Source organism: Melopsittacus undulatus, chromosome 12 (assembly GCF_012275295.1).
Source record: "Melopsittacus undulatus isolate bMelUnd1 chromosome 12, bMelUnd1.mat.Z, whole genome shotgun sequence".
Taxonomy (NCBI): Eukaryota; Metazoa; Chordata; class Aves; order Psittaciformes; family Psittaculidae; genus Melopsittacus; species Melopsittacus undulatus.
Genome location: NC_047538.1, coordinates 2,085,833 through 2,104,044, shown reverse-complemented (window position 1 = coordinate 2,104,044; position 18,212 = coordinate 2,085,833). Strand labels below are relative to the sequence as shown.

Sequence of the window (18,212 nt, the reverse complement as noted above, 5' to 3'; positions counted from 1 at the left end):
GGGAGGGCACAGGGGCTGATGTTTTAACCAAGGATAGAAGAGCAACTTGGATCACAGGGGACAGCACTTCTCAAGCTGGAGGATATTTATTCCTCCTGAATTATCTCCATGTAAGATAAAACTGAATGAGTCTGGTCCTCAAACTCACCCAGGCTCCAGCATCTCCAAAGATGGGCATATTAGTTATTTCCTTTTCTTAAATCACATTAAGTCTGGATCTTGGCTAGTGCAACAGAAAACACCTTGTCTGCCCCAGGTCCCCTTCTCTTCCCTTCAGAAGTCTTCCAGGGATGGATGCAGGGAAGATCTCAGCAGCAAGTCTGGCCCAGGAAGCACCAGGGAGGGAAGAACAGCAGTTATCTGACCCCCTTTAGGCTGTGGAATCATATAGTAAGTTTTTAGGAATCTCAGATTCAATCAGGTGAAGTTTACCCCATCACAGGCTGCTTTGAGAAGGTCATAAATAGAAAACTCTGGATTCAATGTTGTGAATGGCCTTAGTTAAAGCTTTAAACCAACAAAGCACTGAAGCAAGAAAAGCCATTGCTCAGTTAATGTTCTTTATTCCAATTCAAAGTACATTTAGAAACAGCACACAGGACCAGCAGCAGCTTTCCTGCCAACTCAACCCCATCCTCTGCTGTCACCAGGTCATTCAGCTGTACTATTAAAGTAGGTGATTGCAACAAGTCTTCCACTCACCATGCACTCACTCACCGGCCACATTAAATAGGTTTCCAACAGAATAAAAATAGATACACCCCAGAATACAAAAAGTTTAATTTTGTTTTTTTTTCTTTTTTTTTTCACTAAAGCCTTTATACAAATCGATAAAAGGGTGCACGAGTTCCTAAAATTTTAGGTACATTTTTAAATGAGCCTTTTTTTTTACTTGGTAAAAGGATCCATGTTCCTGTCTTCGAACAGAATAGGATGGCCAAAATTGCAAAGAAACAAAAGTCCTAGGTAAATTTACAATTTATACATTGGTTCTGGAAGTGATTCCTGCACTGAGCACATCCCATTTCCCCCACCCCCAAACGAAGAGCTGTGCACCCTAAGTTCTAGTTCAGGTGCCTCCTTCTCCCTGGAAACCAGGCTGGGAACAACCCACACAAGAATGGTCCCAACCGAGCCAAGAGCCCGAGCATGGAAGTTGTACGTCATTCCTTCTCCAGCAGGGATCCCCTGGGATGAGGGACGGCACTACGAGCACAGTGGAAGCAGAGCACTTCCCAGCTGAGATTTGGCTGAGCCACTGAACTCCAAACTCTGGGACTGGAACAGGGGAAAATGTGGTGGCCTAAAGGGGTTGGGTTTGGTCAATCCAAGCTAACATGATTGATTGATTGATTCCTACCCCTATGGGTGCAGCCCAGCAGTTCTGTCCATTATTCATGCTGGGTTCCACAGCAGCATCTCAGAACCTGTCTGAAGGTGACTGATCCCCAGTCCAACTATTATTAGCATTGCATGGAGGTGAATCTAGTGATCACATTCATTAGTACAGTTCCTTTCACACCATCCCTCCCCATCCACCTACTCCTTGGTGAGGTCAAAGGATTCAGGTAAACCTCTCAAGGAGATACTTGAGCTCCATCCCCACCGGACAGTGGCCATTTGAACAACTCAAGGACAAACTCAATGAAAATGCTGCCCAGCAGAAATAACACGGCACCTGTGTTTGCAAGAATGAGCTACTGGAAACATCCTTAGGAGAATTTACGTAAGGAAAAGCAGGGCAAATCCATGAGGAAGCCTGAAATGAGGCGTAAAGAGCTCAGGGGTGTGCCAAAGAGAATGACATCCTATTTTGTACAAGTTGAGTATTTCACCCAGAGACAGCTGCCTTGTTTGGGGTTATTTGTGTGTATTTGTGGGTTCTCATTTCTTTCCTTCTGTCCATTATCTATTCAGCTGTTGGATTTTAACTGATCAGATTAATGCTGAACATGAATTCCAATTCAAGGCAATAAAGTTTTTCTATTCATCTTCAATTTGCTTTAGATAATTTGCTATTGCCCAGGTTTTGGCAAGTGTATTTCTTAGAATTCTAAAGATCTTCCCATTTTTAAGGCTAAACTAAGAAATGTTAAAAGCTTCTGTAAACATTTCCTCTTCCTCCCTACAAGTTGCACAATTTGAAGTCCAACTGCAATTTAAAATGAGGTAATTTTTGTATACTCAGATCTTAGAGAGTCCTTTTTGGGACTAGCTGAGGCGTGCCAATCCGAACGCTGATCCAATTGGAGTGGGAGAGCTTCCACAGCAGGGAACGCACCGGCTCCAGCAGCTGTGCTTCAGTTAGTGATCTTCTCAATCTCATCCAAGTCATCAGTATCCAATTTGCTGATCTTTTTGTCTAGAAAAATGAGAAAGAATCTTATCAGGGTTTGTAACACAAAGAAGGGAAAGCTGCTTCCTTCTGCTGGGCTCAGGGAGATGAGGTTTGTCTTTGGAGAAGTTGTGTGGAGACCTCAGAGCAGCTCCCACTGTCTGAAGGGGGCTACAAGGATGCTGGAGAGGGGCCCTTCATCAGGGACTGTAGTGACAGGACAAGGGGTGATGGGTTCAGACTGGAACAGGGGAAGTTCAGGTGGAGATAAGGCAGAAGCTCTTCCCTGTGAGGGTGCTGAGGCGCTGGCACAGGGTGCCCAGAGAAGCTGTGGCTGCCCCATCCCTGGCAGTGTTCAAGGCCAGGTTGGACACAGGGGCTTGGAGCAAGCTGCTCCAGTGGAAGGGGTCCCTGCCCATGGCAGGGGGTTGGAACTGGATGAGCTTTAAGGTTCCTTCCAACACAAACCACTCTGGGATTCTATGACTGCACAAAACACAGCTGATGTGTGGTTAGTTTAAGGCTCAACAAGCATCCATTAGATCTGCTCAGAACACAGCTAGTCAAAACCCTACAGAAATAACAGTAAGTTTAAAGAAAGAAGAAAGTTGGAGGGTACATACTGAAATGCTCCTGGATTCTGTTGAGAATGTTCATGCTGTGCTTGCTGTCTACCATGTTAATAGCCAGTCCTCGCTTCCCAAAGCGACCCGTACGTCCGATCCGGTGCAGATACGTCTCATTGTCTGGATTTCCATCTTTATCCACAGGAAGGTCAAAATTGATAACAACAGAGACCTGCTCCACATCGATCCCTGAGAAACAGCAAGCATCCAATGACACAACTATTAAACCATCTCAGAGCAGGAGCAGCTGCCTCTGGCCTGACCCATGTGCAGTTTGCTCACTATACCCAGGTTACCCAACAGCACTATTGAACAGGACAAGGGGTGATGGGTTCAAACTGAAATAGAAGTTCAGGTTGGAGATAAGGCAGAAGCTCTTTCCTGTGAGGGTGCTGAGGCGCTGGCACAGGGTGCCCAGAGAAGCTGTGGCTGCCCCATCCCTGGCAGTGTTCAAGGCCAGGTCTCTGTATTTTGGCACATGGTTATTTTAAAGACTGAGGCCCAGCAGTTCCAAGCAGGCTCCTCACAGGATGGACCATCTCATCTCAAGCTGCAGGAATCCTACAAAGAATCCTGTGTTTGCCCACATCATCTTTATATGCATCGCCCTGGTCAGCAGGAATGACTTTAAGGACCCCAATTTGTCCAGACTGGGACACTCAAGGAAGCTAATTTGTTACGTCAGGAACTGCTGCTTCAGCCTAGCCCAGCTCTGCCATGCCCTACCTCTGGCACAGACGTTTGTGGTCACCAGCACCTTCTCTTTGCCCTCTCGGAAGCGCTCTATGACTGCGGCTCTCTGCTCCACCATCATCTCCCCGCTGAGCAGTGCCACCTGATGGCCTTCCTTGGAAAGCTCTGCCGCCAGCCACCCGGCTGTCTTCCGAGTCTGAAACACAACGTGAGGTTTGTGAGCACTGAACACCAGCAGACACTACTGGGATCACTGGGACTGGCATTCCCAGAAGGGACTCACGTGGCAGAAGACCATGGCCTGGGCAATGGTGATTGCACCATAGATGTTACAGAGAGCCTGGAACTTCTCATCTCTGTTACTGCACAGAACATAGTACTGCTTAATAGTGTCCAGAGTCTCCTCCTCTCGCTTCAGTTTGATGATGTTTGGGTCAGGAACAACTTTCTGAGCAAACTTCCACACGGAATCCTCAAAGGTGGCTGAGAACAGCAGCATCTGGCAGTCCCTGGGGAGCATTCTGCAAGAGAGAGCAAAATGGGCAGCGTTCCCATGCGACACTGTCACCCCCCCGATCTCCTGATGGGATTAAAGCCATGGGCAAAGCAGAACAATAACCTCAGCAGAGTTATTCCAGTGGCTGGAAGGGCTAACACTAATCTTACCAACACCTCATTGCTCCCTCACGGACCAGTGGCATCCAGACTTGCCTTCTTACCAATGAATAAACCCTGCTCCAGGAACAGGCATTTTATTCTGTAAGAAAATGAAACTGCTTGTCACCCCCTGACACTGCCTCTACTAACCAGCTGGATTAGAGCTAAATATATCAGTTTAATCTTGTTACTTCATCAGTGAAGACACCATTCAAGAATCTAACCCTGCTGTCCCTTGTGTTACAGAAGAGCTGTAATTAAAGGAACCAAAATCACCTTGGGCAAGGTACACAAAGTCCTTACCTCTGAATGCGGATGCTCTGGTCCTGATGGCCCTGCGTTGCTATCATCACATCAGCCTCATCCAACACAAACACTTTGATTTTCTTGGGATCTATGAATTTGAGCTTGGAACACCAGTCCAGCACGGTGCCAGGAGTGCCGATCACAATCTGCTCTGAGATCTTCTGACCTCTCTCCACTGTTGGGATAGAAAGGAAGGCTTTTGTAAGACAAGCTGCAAAGTGGAATGCTCTGCCCCTCCCCTCAACCAGCCTCAACTGCTCCACTGTTGGTTTAATGTATTGCACCCAAGAAACATTGGAGTCTCATTTCCAGTCTCATTTTCAACTCTTAGAGCAGCATCACTGTACTCACACTTATTGCCTCGGACAGCATAGGCAAGTTTCAGCTCTGGATAAAACTTCCCCATCTGCTCAATCACTTTTCCTGTCTGCAGTGCCAGCTCGTACGTTGGGGAAAGGCACAAACACTGGTGGGACAGAGGGATAACATGTTTGAGGTGATCAACACCACAGGCAATGCTACCACACTTGCTTATGATACCCCCTTGTTGTGGTTTAAGCTCAGTCCTCACTCACTCCCCTCCCTTTCCTCCCCTTGCGCCCGGAGGGATGGGGAGGAGAATCAGAAGAATGTAACTCCCAGGGGTTGAGATAAGAACAGTCCAGTAACTAAGGTATAACACAGATCAGTGCTGCTACCACCAATAATAATAATGATAAGTGAAATTACAGGGAAGAGAATACAACCTCTCACAACCTGCTGACTGATGCCCAGTCTGACCCAAGCAGTGATCTAGCACTTCTGGGTAACTCCCCCCAGTTTATATACTGGGCATGACGTGCTATGGTATGGAATACCTCTGGTCAGTTTGGGTCAGGTGTCCTGTCTCTGCTTCCTCCCAGCTTCCCCTCTTCCCTGGCAGAGCATGAGGCTCACAAAGTCCTTGGTCAGAGTAAACATTTGAGCAGTAACTAAAAACATTGGTGTTATCAGTGCTGTTCCCAGGCCGAAAGCCAAAAACACAGCACTGCACCAGCTACTAAGGAGAAAAAATGACTGCTACTGCTGAACCCAGGACACCCCTATTTGTCTTCTCACAGCTCACCCTGAGTGATGCAAGGCAGGGACTAACAGGAACAAGTTATGAGCAAAAGCCACATCGTTTGCATTAAAGGTGCTTTGCTAAGATACTCAAATCCCCATCCCTGCTAAGCAACAGATCACAGAGATGGGTTCATCAAACTGTGAATTCACTATCAAAGGTCTCAAGAGAAGCCCAGTTTTTTCACTAGGTGGCATTTCACCACCACAAGCCCCTGAAACACTCACATCCCAGAAGATTTACCTGTGGATACTTGTTCCCAGGCTCCACACGACTGAGCATGGCCAGGACAAAGGCAGCTGTCTTGCCAGTGCCGGACTGAGACTGTGCAATCAGGTTCTGTGGGCTGCAGAACACACAGCAACAGGAGCTCAACCAGACGAACCACCCAGACACGTATTCACGGGGTTGAAGGACACCAAAACCCCAGCGACTGGCACTGTAATGCCTTTAAGAGCTACCACTGCTGTGCAATGGTGCTACCTTTGCCAGCTACACTCCACAGGGCACAGAAGGTGGTTTCTGGCCTTTACCAACTCTTTCATGAAGCTTCAGAAGGAAAACCTGTCAGTACTTTTCCATTTCACACATCTCCCCCTAGTGTCTTCCCACTGAATGCATTTCAGCTCAGGGCACAGAGAGGAAATCCACAATGCACCTCAGCTGCACCCACGCACCCAGGAGTGCTGCATCTCCATGAGTTTCTACCCTACACCAAGTAGGAAAACTGGACTGACCTCAGGCAAGCATTATGGCATTGCATGTTCAGTACCAGCCCCAGGAAACGAGCAAATCCAGGGTACCACAGAAATACCATGGCACTGGAAACATTTCATCATGGCCCAAACAGCTTCCCCATCCTCACCCTCCCATCCAGAGCTCAGTAACAGCACAGTGCATCTTTCAAATCCTTCCTGCACTGGAAGGGAATACAGGATGTGTACATACGGCTCAGCAAGCATCATGGGCAGCGCATTCTCCTGTATCTTAGATGGTCTGTTGAAGCCCATGGCATAGACTCCTTGCAGGAGCTGTGGTTTCCTGAAAACAGAGATTTATACTGTTACTGAGAGCAGCCCTGAGGACAAGCACTTGTGACAAGTGACATCCATCAGTGTGTACCCAGCCAAGAAATCCCCCTGTGTGCTGGGCTGCACCCCCAGAGCATGAGCAGCAGCTCAGGGAGGGGATCCTGCCCCTCTGCTGGGCTCTGGGGAGACCCCCCCTGCAGCCCTGACCCAGCTATGGGGCAGCAGCACAAGAGGGACCTGGAGCTGTTGGAGCGAGGCCAGAGGAGGCCATGGAGATGCTGCGAGGGCTGGAGCAGCTCTGCTCTGGAGCCAGGCTGAGAGAGCTGGGCTGGGGCAGCCTGGACAAGAGAAGGCTCCTGAAGAGGAGACCTGAGAGCAGCTCCAGTGCCTAAAGGGGCTGCAGAAAACCTGGAGAGGGGCTTGGGACAAGGGCCTGTAGGGACAGGCCAAGGGGAATGGCTTGAACCTGCCAGAACAGGGGAGACTGAGATGAGCTCTTAGGCACAAGCTCTTCCCTGTGAGGGTGCTGAGGCGCTGGCACAGGGTGCCCAGAGAAGCTGTGGCTGCCCCATCCCTGGGAGTGTTCAAGGCCAGGTTGGACACAGGGGCTTGGAGCAGCTGCTCCAGTGGAAGGGGTCCCTGCCAGTGGCAGGGGTTGGAGCTGGAGGAGCTTTAAGGTTACGTCCAAAACAAACCAGTCTGGGATTCTGTGATGTATGAAAGTACACTTAGAGTTTCATTTCTGTACAAAAAGGTAAGGAAAAACCTCCCTGCAACCCCACTCAGAGCTGCCCCTTTCTGTGCACCCACTACAATCGCAGCAGTGAATTCTCTGCCCAGACACAAGAAGTGAGAGCAGGAGGTCTGGAGAGAAGGTTTGCAAACCCCTCTCTTTACTCAGTGATGCTGCACACCTGCCTTCCACAGCTATATGGATAACCTTGTGTGAGAGCTCTAAGGCTACCACTGGGCTCCTTGTTCTAAAGCAGCTTTCCCAACAATCCAGGAATCCCAGAGCAGAAAGCATAAATTCTCTCCTTTAGATCAATCCCTTTTTCTCAGCTACCCCTCATTTTAACACCAAAATACACACTCCTTGAAGACTCAAATATGTGGCAAAGCAACCTCAGCATACAAGGAACAGAATGAAGTGTAACATCATGATACCATTGTGAGGAGTTCAGAAAGCTGCAATGGATTCTGCAATACAAACTGTCACCTAACAGCAGGGTGACACTGGCTTAGTGCACAAAACTGGCAACTGATAATCAGCTTAGGTCACTGTGACTTCACCCAGTGATCTGTGGCTTACCCCAGCGCTCAAACCTAAGGCTGTGGTGACACTGCTTGTCATCAATTGCTTTCTGGCCTCAGCAGGTGCTTGTGCAGACAAGGAGATCCAAGAATAGCCTAAAATTCAGGTTCCAGTGCTAGTGAACTCTTAGCTGATGACCTCCAAGGGCTCACTGGAGTGCTGTAGTGGTGCTCAGAAGCAAAGGCTTTCCTTTCAAAGCAGGCTACAGGTTTCCTGCCCAGCACTGCCTGCTATTAAGAACTTCCCATTCAGCCCAACATGCTTTTAAAATCTCCCACATTCCTTTCAGATGATGGCTGAACAAAAGCTCTTTGAAAACCTAACCCTGTGCTGCTCAAAAGCAAAGACACACAAAGCCCAACTCTGCAACAGTTGCCAAGGATACACCAAGCCCTAACAAAATGAAGCCTCAATTAGTCTGGCTGGGCCCATCATTAACTCCCTTGGATTATTTGGCTTCTGGAAGATGGGAATTAGGCTAACAGGCTGCTCAGGAGCTACGGTTTTCTTTGCGCAGACATTCAACCACTCACGTTAACAAAGCAAAATGACATCCTGACGTTTCCCAGTGAAGCCTCATGGACTTCCACTTCCCTGTGGAGCTTACAAAAGAGCAACAAGCCTAAGATCATCAATATAAGCAACAAAACAGCCTCTTTGGCATGTTACGTCTTAAATACAGCTACCACTGCTCTGCAATCCACACTGGAAAAGGTATTCAATAGGGAGTAGTCTTTCCAGTACATAAATCCAATATCACTGGCAGAGAAGAGATAAGCTTTTCCCTTTGTGCTATTCACTGCTGCTGTGGGACCTTCACAAACAACCAACAGAGAACAGGAACAGAAGATGGTTGTGTTCATTCCTTCCATAAATAAAACAAAGACCATGTATCCCAAAACACTGCTGTACTGCTGGAACACCTCCCTCCAGTGCTCCCATATTTGCAGGAGCAAAATGATGGTGCCTCCAGCACAGAAAAGGTCTCTTTGCAATTCATGCACCTTGGTGGGACAGCCCTTCCTCCTCTCCTCACCTGAGCTCTGTGGTGCATTTGAAGACCAAAACCCACATGTTAAAACCCAGAGTAGTGTTGCTAGAGCTGATGATAGAAAGCAGTGCTGGCAGGAATTAAAAGGAGCTTGTTTTGGATGGAAGCATTTACAAGGCACCAGGATAAAATCATTCTACTTGTTTTTAAATCATCAATTTAGTAGGGACAGGCCAAGGGGAATGGCTTGAACCTGCCCAAGGGGAGACTGAGATGAGCTCTTAGGCACAAGCTCTTCCCTGTGAGGGTGCTGAGGCGCTGGCACAGGGTGCCCAGAGAAGCTGTGGCTGTCCCATCCCTGGCAGTGTTCAAGGCCAGGTTGGACACAGGGGCTTGGAGCAAGCTGCTCCAGTGGAAGGGGTCCCTGCCTGTGGCAGAGGGCTGGGACTGGATCAGCTTTAAAGATCCCTTTCAACCCAAACCATTCCATGATTCTGCAATTCCATACCAATAAATGATATGCTAATTTATGAATGATGAATGTGCAATAACTTGAAGCAGAAAGGCTATCTCCTACCCAACCAGGGAACATCTCAGGACACAAGGAGAGGCTCCAGCTCCAAATTCCCATCATGCTCTTGCAACCTCACCATGAGTGAGTCAGTGGAGCTCTCTCTGAGCTCAAGAGCGAGGCTTCCCACGACTGAGTGGGCCAAACAATACACTGCAAACCCCAGTCACGAGGGAGCCTGCTTCATGTTTCTGCTCCCAGGTTTAAGAGCTCAGTGCAGAGAAGCCTCTGGCTCAGCCCAGCATGAGCCCTCCAGCAGCTCTGAAGCAACCAGCACTTACAGTCGCAGCTCCTCAAAAGACTTCACGGAGTAGAGAGGGGATGTGGGGTCCCTCTGCAGCACCTCCACCTGGTTTGTGGTGTCAACCAGGTTACTGCGGATCAGCTTGTTCAGCAAGGACTGGGCAGCTCTGTCCTCTAGGGAGACAGGAGGGAGAAGAAAGAGCACTCAGTCCCAGCCTGCTCCAGTGGGCTCTAACCGGCTTTACTGAGCCAGCTAAAAAAGACAAGGTGGATCCAAACACTGACGTTCTCCATTACAGCGCAATGGCATAAGCAAACCTGAGAGAGAAATCTATCACAAATTCCCATTTAATAACCAGGAAGACAAACAAAAGTAATCACTGGTTTAAGGGGGGGCTTAACAGATACAGAACACAAGGTCCTTGAACACAGAACTTAAGATATAAGCTATAGCTCAGGATCTATCTGGAAGGCAGGACAGGGTCTGAAGCCTCACAATTATCCAACATGTGGGCAGACAAACACCTTTTAGGGCTCTTTCTTTCCTTTTTAAAGGAAGTTTGAGGACAAACTGGCCTTTGAAAGATGCCCAGGCTGAAATGCAGCAAGGGCTGGGGATAAACAAGCACAAAGCAGGAAGTTAAACTGCTGCACTTTAGGGTCTTGCTAATAAAGCTGTTTTCTAACACCAGCTTCTGCAGGATTTAAAGCCATTACCCACCTCTTCAGAGCTACCTCATAAACACAACGCATTGGTTGCTACAGCAGTTCCAGTTCTAGGTTATCCACCTGCTCCTGTGGCCAAACCTGCCTCTGAGGATACTGCTATCTCCTTATTCCTCTCTACTCTAATCCAGGAGGCTCCCAAGTTATTACAGGACCCAATAGCCTTAAAAGCATTATGGAGGAAGGGCATGTCTTTCAATTAAGTCCCTGGGGCAGGATACAAGCTCAGCCATCCCGAGATACAATGCAGGCTTACTTTAAGTATATACAAAATCCATTTTCTTCCAACATTCCTTGCCAAAGGATTTTCCAAGGCAGCACTTACCCTTCTCCTCATCCTCTGTCTTCTCAATGTTGTCATCTGCCTTGACAACAGCACCTAAAGCCAAACAGGTTTGGGGCAGATGTGAGCTCAGGCCTCAGCAACTGCCCACCCCGAGGAGTTTTAGAGTTCCAAGGTTGTGGGATGAGCTACAGAAGGGCCTATTTCCCTGATGGGAACAGCTCTGCTCTGTCCGGGTGTGGAAGAAACCCAAGGAATCACTTGCTCCATGCGGCCAAACTGCTCTTTATCAACCACACAACAGATTCTGCTCCTTGAATACAGCAAACCAGCATTTAACAGGTTACCCCGGCAGAACCAGCATGTGAGGTTTTTAATCTTAGCTTTATGTTTCCCCTTTCCAGAATTCCTTAACTAGTTAGGAATTTGGCAATGGAAGCACACTGCCCCCTTTCTGGTACCATTCCAGCACTCACCATTGGCATCTGGTTTGGATTTTTCCTCCTTCAGTTGTAAACTGCTCAACTACAGAGGGAAAAGCACAACATCAGAGCTGTTCTGGCTTTGGGCAAAGGCCTGTAGGGACAGGCCAAGGGGAACGGCTTGAACCTGCCCGAGGGGAGACTGAGATGAGCTCTTAGGCACAAGTTCTTCCCTGTGAGCTCTCATCCAGGACCCACCACCAGCTAAAACCACTGCACAGAGCCCACTAAACGCCTGTGCTCGGAGGGGAACGGGATGAGGTCCATGAGGTGCGCTTCACCCCGTGCGTTTGCACACAAATACAGCTTTCTCTAGGCTGTAACACGGACAAAGGGGCTGTTTCCTGACCCCGCATCTCCACTCCCCCACAGCTCTGCTGGTGCCTGGAACCGGAGCCCCAGCAGCCGGACACGGCCCCGCTCCCCCAGGGCTGCTTCTACCGCCCAAAACGTGCTGGGGAAAGCAGCCCACGGGCCCAAGCACGAACTGACGCTCTGCAACCCCAAACTGCAGCGCGGGGGGAGAGAAAACCCCAACCCCACAGAAATACCGCTCTTATCAAAGGAAACCAGCGGATCTGGGGGCTCCCGGAACGCAGCCCGCAGGCAGGACGAGCAGCAATGGGGCTGCGTGAGCACAGGGGTGCGGGGCCTCGAGGAACGAAAGGGATTTGTAAGGAGGAGGGGGATAAAAGGGGTTTCATTGCTCCCGAGGCAGAGCGCGGGCCCGGGGCGGTGCTGCCGCAGGGCCCCGCGGCTGCAGCACGCACAGCCCGGGGAGGGACGGGGGCTGCTCCGGGCCCCACTCACCGACTCGGCCGCCGCCTCCTGCTCGTCCACGGCCAGGGCCCAGGAGTCGGTGGCCATGTCCGGGCCGCGGCTGGCACCGGGCTCGCCCTGAGCAGCCGCAATGGCGCCGGGAAGGGGAGAGCGCCTGCGCGGTCCCGGCTCCGCCCCGCACGGCCCCGGCCCCGGCAGCAACCGCGCTGTGAGCGCCGCGTTCCGGGAGTGCCGCGTTCCGGGGGCAGGAAGAGCGGATGGGGGGGGGGGTGTGGATGGATGGAAGGGGTGGGAATGGGTTGGGGGGCAGGAATGGATGAGGGCAGGAATGAATGGGGGTGGGAGGAATGGATGAAAGGGAGAAAGATTGGGGGTAAAATAGCGGGGGGGCAGGAAGGGATGGGAAAGGCAGGAATGGATTGGGGGTAGAAGTGGAGGGGCAAGATCGGGAATGGATGGATGGGGGGGGTGGTGTCACTGCCATTCTGGGCTGGGCCGTGGTCCAGCCTGGCCCCAGTGGTGTGGGGCAGGGCTCAACCTGTGCTCTGTGATGTAGGCCTGGCCCCTGCAGTGTTTGGGATCAGGACTTGGGGTTCCCATGTCATGGAATCCCGTTGGGAGCCGAGGCTGCCCCGGCCTCTGAAACAGCCGGAGGTGGAAAGGAGCTGCGGGATGAGCCATGGCCACAGCGCTTTGTTCCCTGCGGGGCAGGAGCTGGCTCAGACCTGATCTCAAACCTGCTCCTTAGAGCTCCTGGGTGAGGTGAGCAGAAGGGAAGCAGGAAGGAACAAAGCCGGGAAAGAGCCATCAGGAGTTCCTCATCCTGGGGAGCATTTGTGCTTCCTTGGGGTGGGAGCAGCCCTCGAGGAGGGGCTGGATCTGGGTTTTATTACATGGGAAGAGGCTGAGCCTGGAGCATCAGCCAGAGGGTCCCAAGACGATGATTGCTTCCCTGTCCTGCTCGCAAAGGCACAGAGCCACTTTGTTGTTCCCACAACCCAAACTGCCCAGGTGAGCTGTTACCTCCCTCTGTGCCCCAGGATCCTGCCCTCACCTTGTGGGGCATTGCTGCTATCAGCACATGAGCCCAGGCCCTGCCCTAAGTGCTCCTCCAATGCCTCCCATGGTTCTTTTCCTCCCATTGGATTCGGTTTCCTCTTTGGAAGTGGAAGCCCCATGTCCCTCCGTCCATCAGATCCCTCCTCTCCACCCGCACACATGAATTTGGGGTGGGCAGTTGCGTTTGCAGAGGTGACATCAGGGCTTTGCTTTTGCCATGGCAACTCATGGCAGTGCCCGGGAGGATGCTGGATGCAGGAGCTGAACGGGAGGAGGTTTTCAATGGGAACAGAGCAGGGAGACAAAACAAGTCTGAGACATTAAATAATGAGGCAAGAATGAAAAAGAAAGGGGGAGACCCCCCTGCAGCCCTGCTCCAGCTCTGGGGCAGCAGCACAAGAGGGACATGGAGCTGTTGGAGCGAGGCCAGAGGAGGCCATGGAGATGCTGCGAGGGCTGGAGCAGCTCTGCTCTGGAGAAGATGAGGAGGGAAGGTTGGTCCAAGGCCCATGAGCTGCTTTTGGGCATCCCTTGGTGATGCAGCTTCACCTTCAGCACTCAATATCAGCTCCCCCTGAACCAGCTCTGTTTCTGTTCTCCCAGAGTCTCCCATCTCCATGCTGGAACTGGCTCTGTGATAACTAAATATGCTGCAGCTCCCAGATTTGTTGGTGTGGATCCCAGGATTTCTCCTGACATATGTTATTTTCTTCCTAGGAGCCAGAAGCCACAGCAAACAAACACTTTAACTGGCACTGGGAACATGGGACACGGGTTTCTTAGTGCTTATTTGTCTAGAAAGAGCCGTAAATCCTCAAGCTTCAGGGCTCAAGCCAGGCTCTGGAGCTGGGCTTAGGGACACAGCTCTTGCCTGGGTGTCTTAAGAGACAAGGGGAGGGAGAAAGTGCTCTTGGGCCATCTGAATGCAGACACAAAGGGAGATGTGGGGGTTATAGGGTGGGTTTGGGGGCTTGGAGTGCTGCTGATGGTGGATGGGTCTGTGGTGGGACACTGGAACCAGCCAGATGTGCCGTGGATCCATGTCTCAGCATAGGGTGAGGCAGGGGGAAAGCCCTGTGTCCTCCTGCAGCTCATAGAGCTGTTCCCCATGGAGGTGATGGTATCTTCAGTACTGGTGAGCTACCTGTCAGCAGCAGCACCAGTATCACTGCTGTTAGGTACCAGCTTCACCCACCTGTGTGCCCAGAGCCAGGCTCAGGTCCAGCTCTGCTCTGGACAGTGGCCAGGGTGGTGCAGTTCCTGCTGCCTCAGTTTCCCCTTTGCTCCCCAAGCTGGGTTTTCCTGCATTGCAGTGTGATGTGCTCGGGGCAGGGGCTCTATCCCACATGAGCACATCCCTCTGCTCCAGCATCGCTCCCCTTCCCTGCAGGATGGTCCCTCTGAGTGCCCACAGCCAGGCGGTGCCTGATGGTGATGAGCTGAGGGACAGGGACCACAGCCTGGGGGGGTGGCCTGGGGCTATGGAAGAGGCTGGTGAAGGGGGATGCATCCTGATCTGGGGGGGCTGAAGGAGCATCCTCGGGGAGAGGGGGGGGGGAGGGAAGTGAAACGGGGTCCTTCCCATCCTGGTTGTGGAACATCCCGGGAATGGGTCACATCTCCCACCCTCCGTGTGAGCAGCATCTCCTCCACCGCTGAGCATCACCCCTCGCCCTGCAGCCCCGGGGGGGAGCAGAGAAGCCACTGGGGTGCACGGGGGGTGTTTAGGGGTGCCTGGTGCGGTCCCCCCCGGCACCGCTGCCCACAGAGGACCCCCGGAGCGCGGGGGATGCCACAGGTTGCTGAGGGCTCTGTTGTGCAGCGCTCCCCCCACCAGCCCTGGCGCTTGCTCCCTCTCCCTCTCCCTCCCTTTCCCTCTCTGTGCTTATCTCCGTCTCTCCGTGTCTTTCCCAGACAAAAGCAGTCTGAAACCGTGCCTGACGCCTTCGGGATTTCTCCTGCCCTTCCTGCCCCAAAACCCCGCTGAGGGCAGCACAGGGGGTGGCTGGAGCGGGTGAAGTTGCTCCAACCCTCCCCATCCCCTTCCTCCTCCTCCTCTTCCTCCTCCTCTCTCTTCTGCCAGGCAAGGTAAGACAAGCAGTGGCTGCTCTCCAGTTGCTTTCTGCACCTCTCTAGCAGGCTGGGCTGTGTGTGCTCCGCAGGGCTCTGGGTGTCTGTGTGTGTGTGTGTGAGCGGGCTCTTCCCTCCCCAGGCTGTGCACAATCTCAGCACAAAGCTGCTCTCTGAACAGATCTCCCTGTCATAATATTTCTGCAGGCACAAGCCCACACTTTGCAAGCTGCTGCTTCCCTGCCTTGCCTTTTCCCAGCTGGATACTGAGCCTCCTGAGCATCCCTCTCCTCCCAGAGCTGTACAGGCAGCAACAGTGACTGTCCTCTGTGGATGGGGAGGATGCTGCTGTGGGGGGCCAGGCTGGTGCTCTCCTGGGTGGGATATCCCAGCTGTGGACACATGCTCTGGGATAAGGGAGGACTGACCTTGGCAGGGCGAGGGGGGACTCAGAGCCCCCCAGTGAGGCTCAAAGCACCAAGGACCTAGTGCTTGTACTTTGCTGCTTGGGGGGATGCAGAAGGGCTGTGCTGCCCCTGGGGACCCTGTGTGTGTCCTTGGCTCTGGATCCATCCATGGGGCTGTCTGCTGCAGGTCCAGCACACTGAAGGGCGTTCGGGCTAAAACCTCCCTCTGTGGCTCAGCCTGGAGCCCAGCAAGGCAGGGGTTAACCAAAGCCTGTGTCAGAAAAGCCATCTGCCCATGGACGTGATTGATGGTTCCAGAAACAGGGCCTGGGATGTGAATCATGGCCCTTGAGACCCAGCTCTGGGGCCAGGGGATGACTGACAGACTCCACAACCTGCCTCTGCTTGGGGCTGTCAATCCCGGCAGCCGGGTGCTGCAGCATCTGTGTCACTGCTGGGTGGCAGGTACCATGGTGTCACCCCCAGCGGGTCTGCAGTGGTGCCGGGGTGAAGCACGGTGCCTGTTCTGCTGGTTTCCTGCTGGAGATTCCCATGAGAGGTTCCCACAGGTCTGCTATGGTCATAGAACCATGGGATGGTTTGTGTTGAAGGGACCTTAAAGCTCCTCCAGCTCCAACCCCTGCCACAGGCAGGGACCCCTTCCACTGGAGCAGCTGCTCCAAGCCCCTGTGTCCAACCTGGCCTTGAACACTGCCAGGGATGGGGCAGCCACAGCTTCTCTGGGCACCCTGTGCCAGCGCCTCAGCACCCTCACAGGGAACAGCTTCTGCTTAAGAGCTCATCTCAGTCTCCCCTCTCTTGGGCAGGTTCAAGCCATTCCCCTTGGCCTGTCCCTACAGGCCCTTGTCCCAAGCCCCTCTCCAGCTTTCCTGCAGCCCCTTCAGGCACTGGAGCTGCTCTCAGGTCTCCCCTTCAGGAGCCTTCTCTTGTCCAGGCTGCCCCAGCCCAGCTCTCTCAGCCTGGCTACAGAGCAGAGCTGCTCCAGCCCTCGCAGCATCTCCATGGCCTCCTCTGGCCTCGCTCCAACAGCTCCAGGTCCCTCTTGTGCTGCTGCCCAGGTGTTTGTGTTCTGTGTCTCTTCCATAGGTTCTGCCCTCAGCCAGTGACTCCCCTCCCTGCCCCGGGACAGGAGAGCGATGCCTGTGCCGGGGCTCCTGCAGCAGCGCTCCCATGGCTGCTCCGGGAGCTGGGGATACCGGAGCCTGGCTCTGCTGGAGGGCCCCTAAGGGTGCCTCCTGTCTCGGGTTTGCTTCCCGTGGGGGCTGCCCAGCAGCTCCCATAGAGCCCAAGGAAGGGTCCGTGGTGCTCCTGCTGCGGTGCCACAGGCTCCGTCACCAGCCGGCTGCTCGCGTGCATCCCCGCGGGGCACAGGCTGTAATCATCCTGACAGGCCGCTGGATGTCAGTGTTGATTGAGACAGATGAAGAGAACGATGCTCATCGAGCTGCGATAAACCCGGCCCGGCTCGGACCTGGCGCTGACCCATCCAAGGGAGCTCGTTCTGGGGCTGGTGAGGGGCTGCAGGGGGTGATGCAGCCATTCAGCACCCAAACCCGTGTCCATCACATGCAGCACCGCGGTGGGCTGCACACGGCTGCATGCTTGTCCTGGGCAGCCAGAGCTGCCTCTGGAACCCTTCCCATGGGGATGTGCCACAGGCAGGACATGGCTTTATCCCGGCTATCCAGTGCTGGTGTGGTTCTTGTTGTTGGCTGCAGGTGCCATGGACCTGGCGGTGGTGGCACTGCAGGGACCACAGCCTGCTCTGGGAGCTGGGCCCTGTGCTGGGTGCTCAGTTTGCTGTGTTCTAGTCAATGGGTGAAAATACACCTTAGAAGAGCATTATCCTGCATCTGTCTTTGGTACACGTGGTCGAAAGCCGGGTGCTTTGAGGGTGCATCCGTGCTCAGGGATGCAGATGGACCCAGGCAGCATGCTGGGCATCGCACCCCCTTTGCAGGCACCCACTCTGCAAGCCTGCCCTTTGCAATCCAGCCCCAGACATAACTGAGTGCTGCCTGCCCTGGGGATGGAAGCTCCGCACGTCACAGGAACCGTCTGCAGACGTCGGAGCAGCATCAGCACCTTCCCCGTTAATCCTGCACTGGAACTGGCTGGGATGGAAGCTGGAGCAGGGCAGCATGGTGCCAGCATCACTCCCTCCTCTGTGGCCATGGAGAAGAGCATGTTGTCAAGGAAAAAGCATTTACAAAGCAAGGGGAGAAGGCAGCATCCTCGTGTGCCAGTGGGACAATCTGTGCCCCCAGCCCTGAGCTGCTCCCTAGCCTGGTGGGGTTATGGGTGTGGGGTATTTCTGCTGATTCAGGTGGCTGAAGGCATTTGCCAAGGGTTTTTCCTTCTCCTCCCGGGATGCCAAAGGCAGTGTGAGGATGTGGGTCGGGAGGGGTCTGGCCAGGTCTATGGGATGGCCCATGGTGCAGGAGGCAGGGAACATGTCGTGGTGGGAAGGGGACACCCTGAGGACCGGGTGGACACAGGGATGCTCCGTGCAGC

The 18,212-nt window shown here is 53.0% G+C and overlaps 1 protein-coding gene across 1 annotated transcript; it reads right to left on the bottom strand.

Moving 5' to 3' along the window:
* Positions 1-546: 546 nt before the first annotated feature.
* Positions 547-12,297, bottom strand: LOC101873613 (ATP-dependent RNA helicase DDX19B). The gene is made up of 12 exons (XM_005145435.3): positions 12,172-12,297; positions 11,356-11,404; positions 10,922-10,975; positions 9,909-10,044; positions 6,668-6,760; positions 5,963-6,065; positions 4,969-5,083; positions 4,615-4,792; positions 3,938-4,175; positions 3,688-3,850; positions 2,959-3,150; positions 547-2,362 (listed from the first exon to the last, which is right to left on the bottom strand). Exons 1-12 carry the CDS (start codon positions 12,226-12,228, stop codon positions 2,301-2,303), a joined length of 1,440 nt encoding a protein of 479 aa, XP_005145492.1. The 5' UTR covers positions 12,229-12,297; the 3' UTR covers positions 547-2,300.
* Positions 12,298-18,212: the final 5,915 nt, after the last annotated feature.

Excerpts from the sequence above, each read along its gene's own strand:
- LOC101873613 (XM_005145435.3), bottom strand. The coding sequence starts at position 12,228 with ATGGCCACCGACTCCTGGGCCCTGGCCGTGGACGAGCAGGAGGCGGCG. Across the intron at positions 10,045-10,921 it reads GACAGAGGATGAGGAGAAGG|AGGACAGAGCTGCCCAGTCC; the intron begins GTAAGTGCTGCC and ends CTGTCTCCCTAG. Across the intron at positions 6,066-6,667 it reads CCCATGATGCTTGCTGAGCC|CCCACAGAACCTGATTGCAC; the intron begins GTATGTACACAT and ends TGTGTTCTGCAG.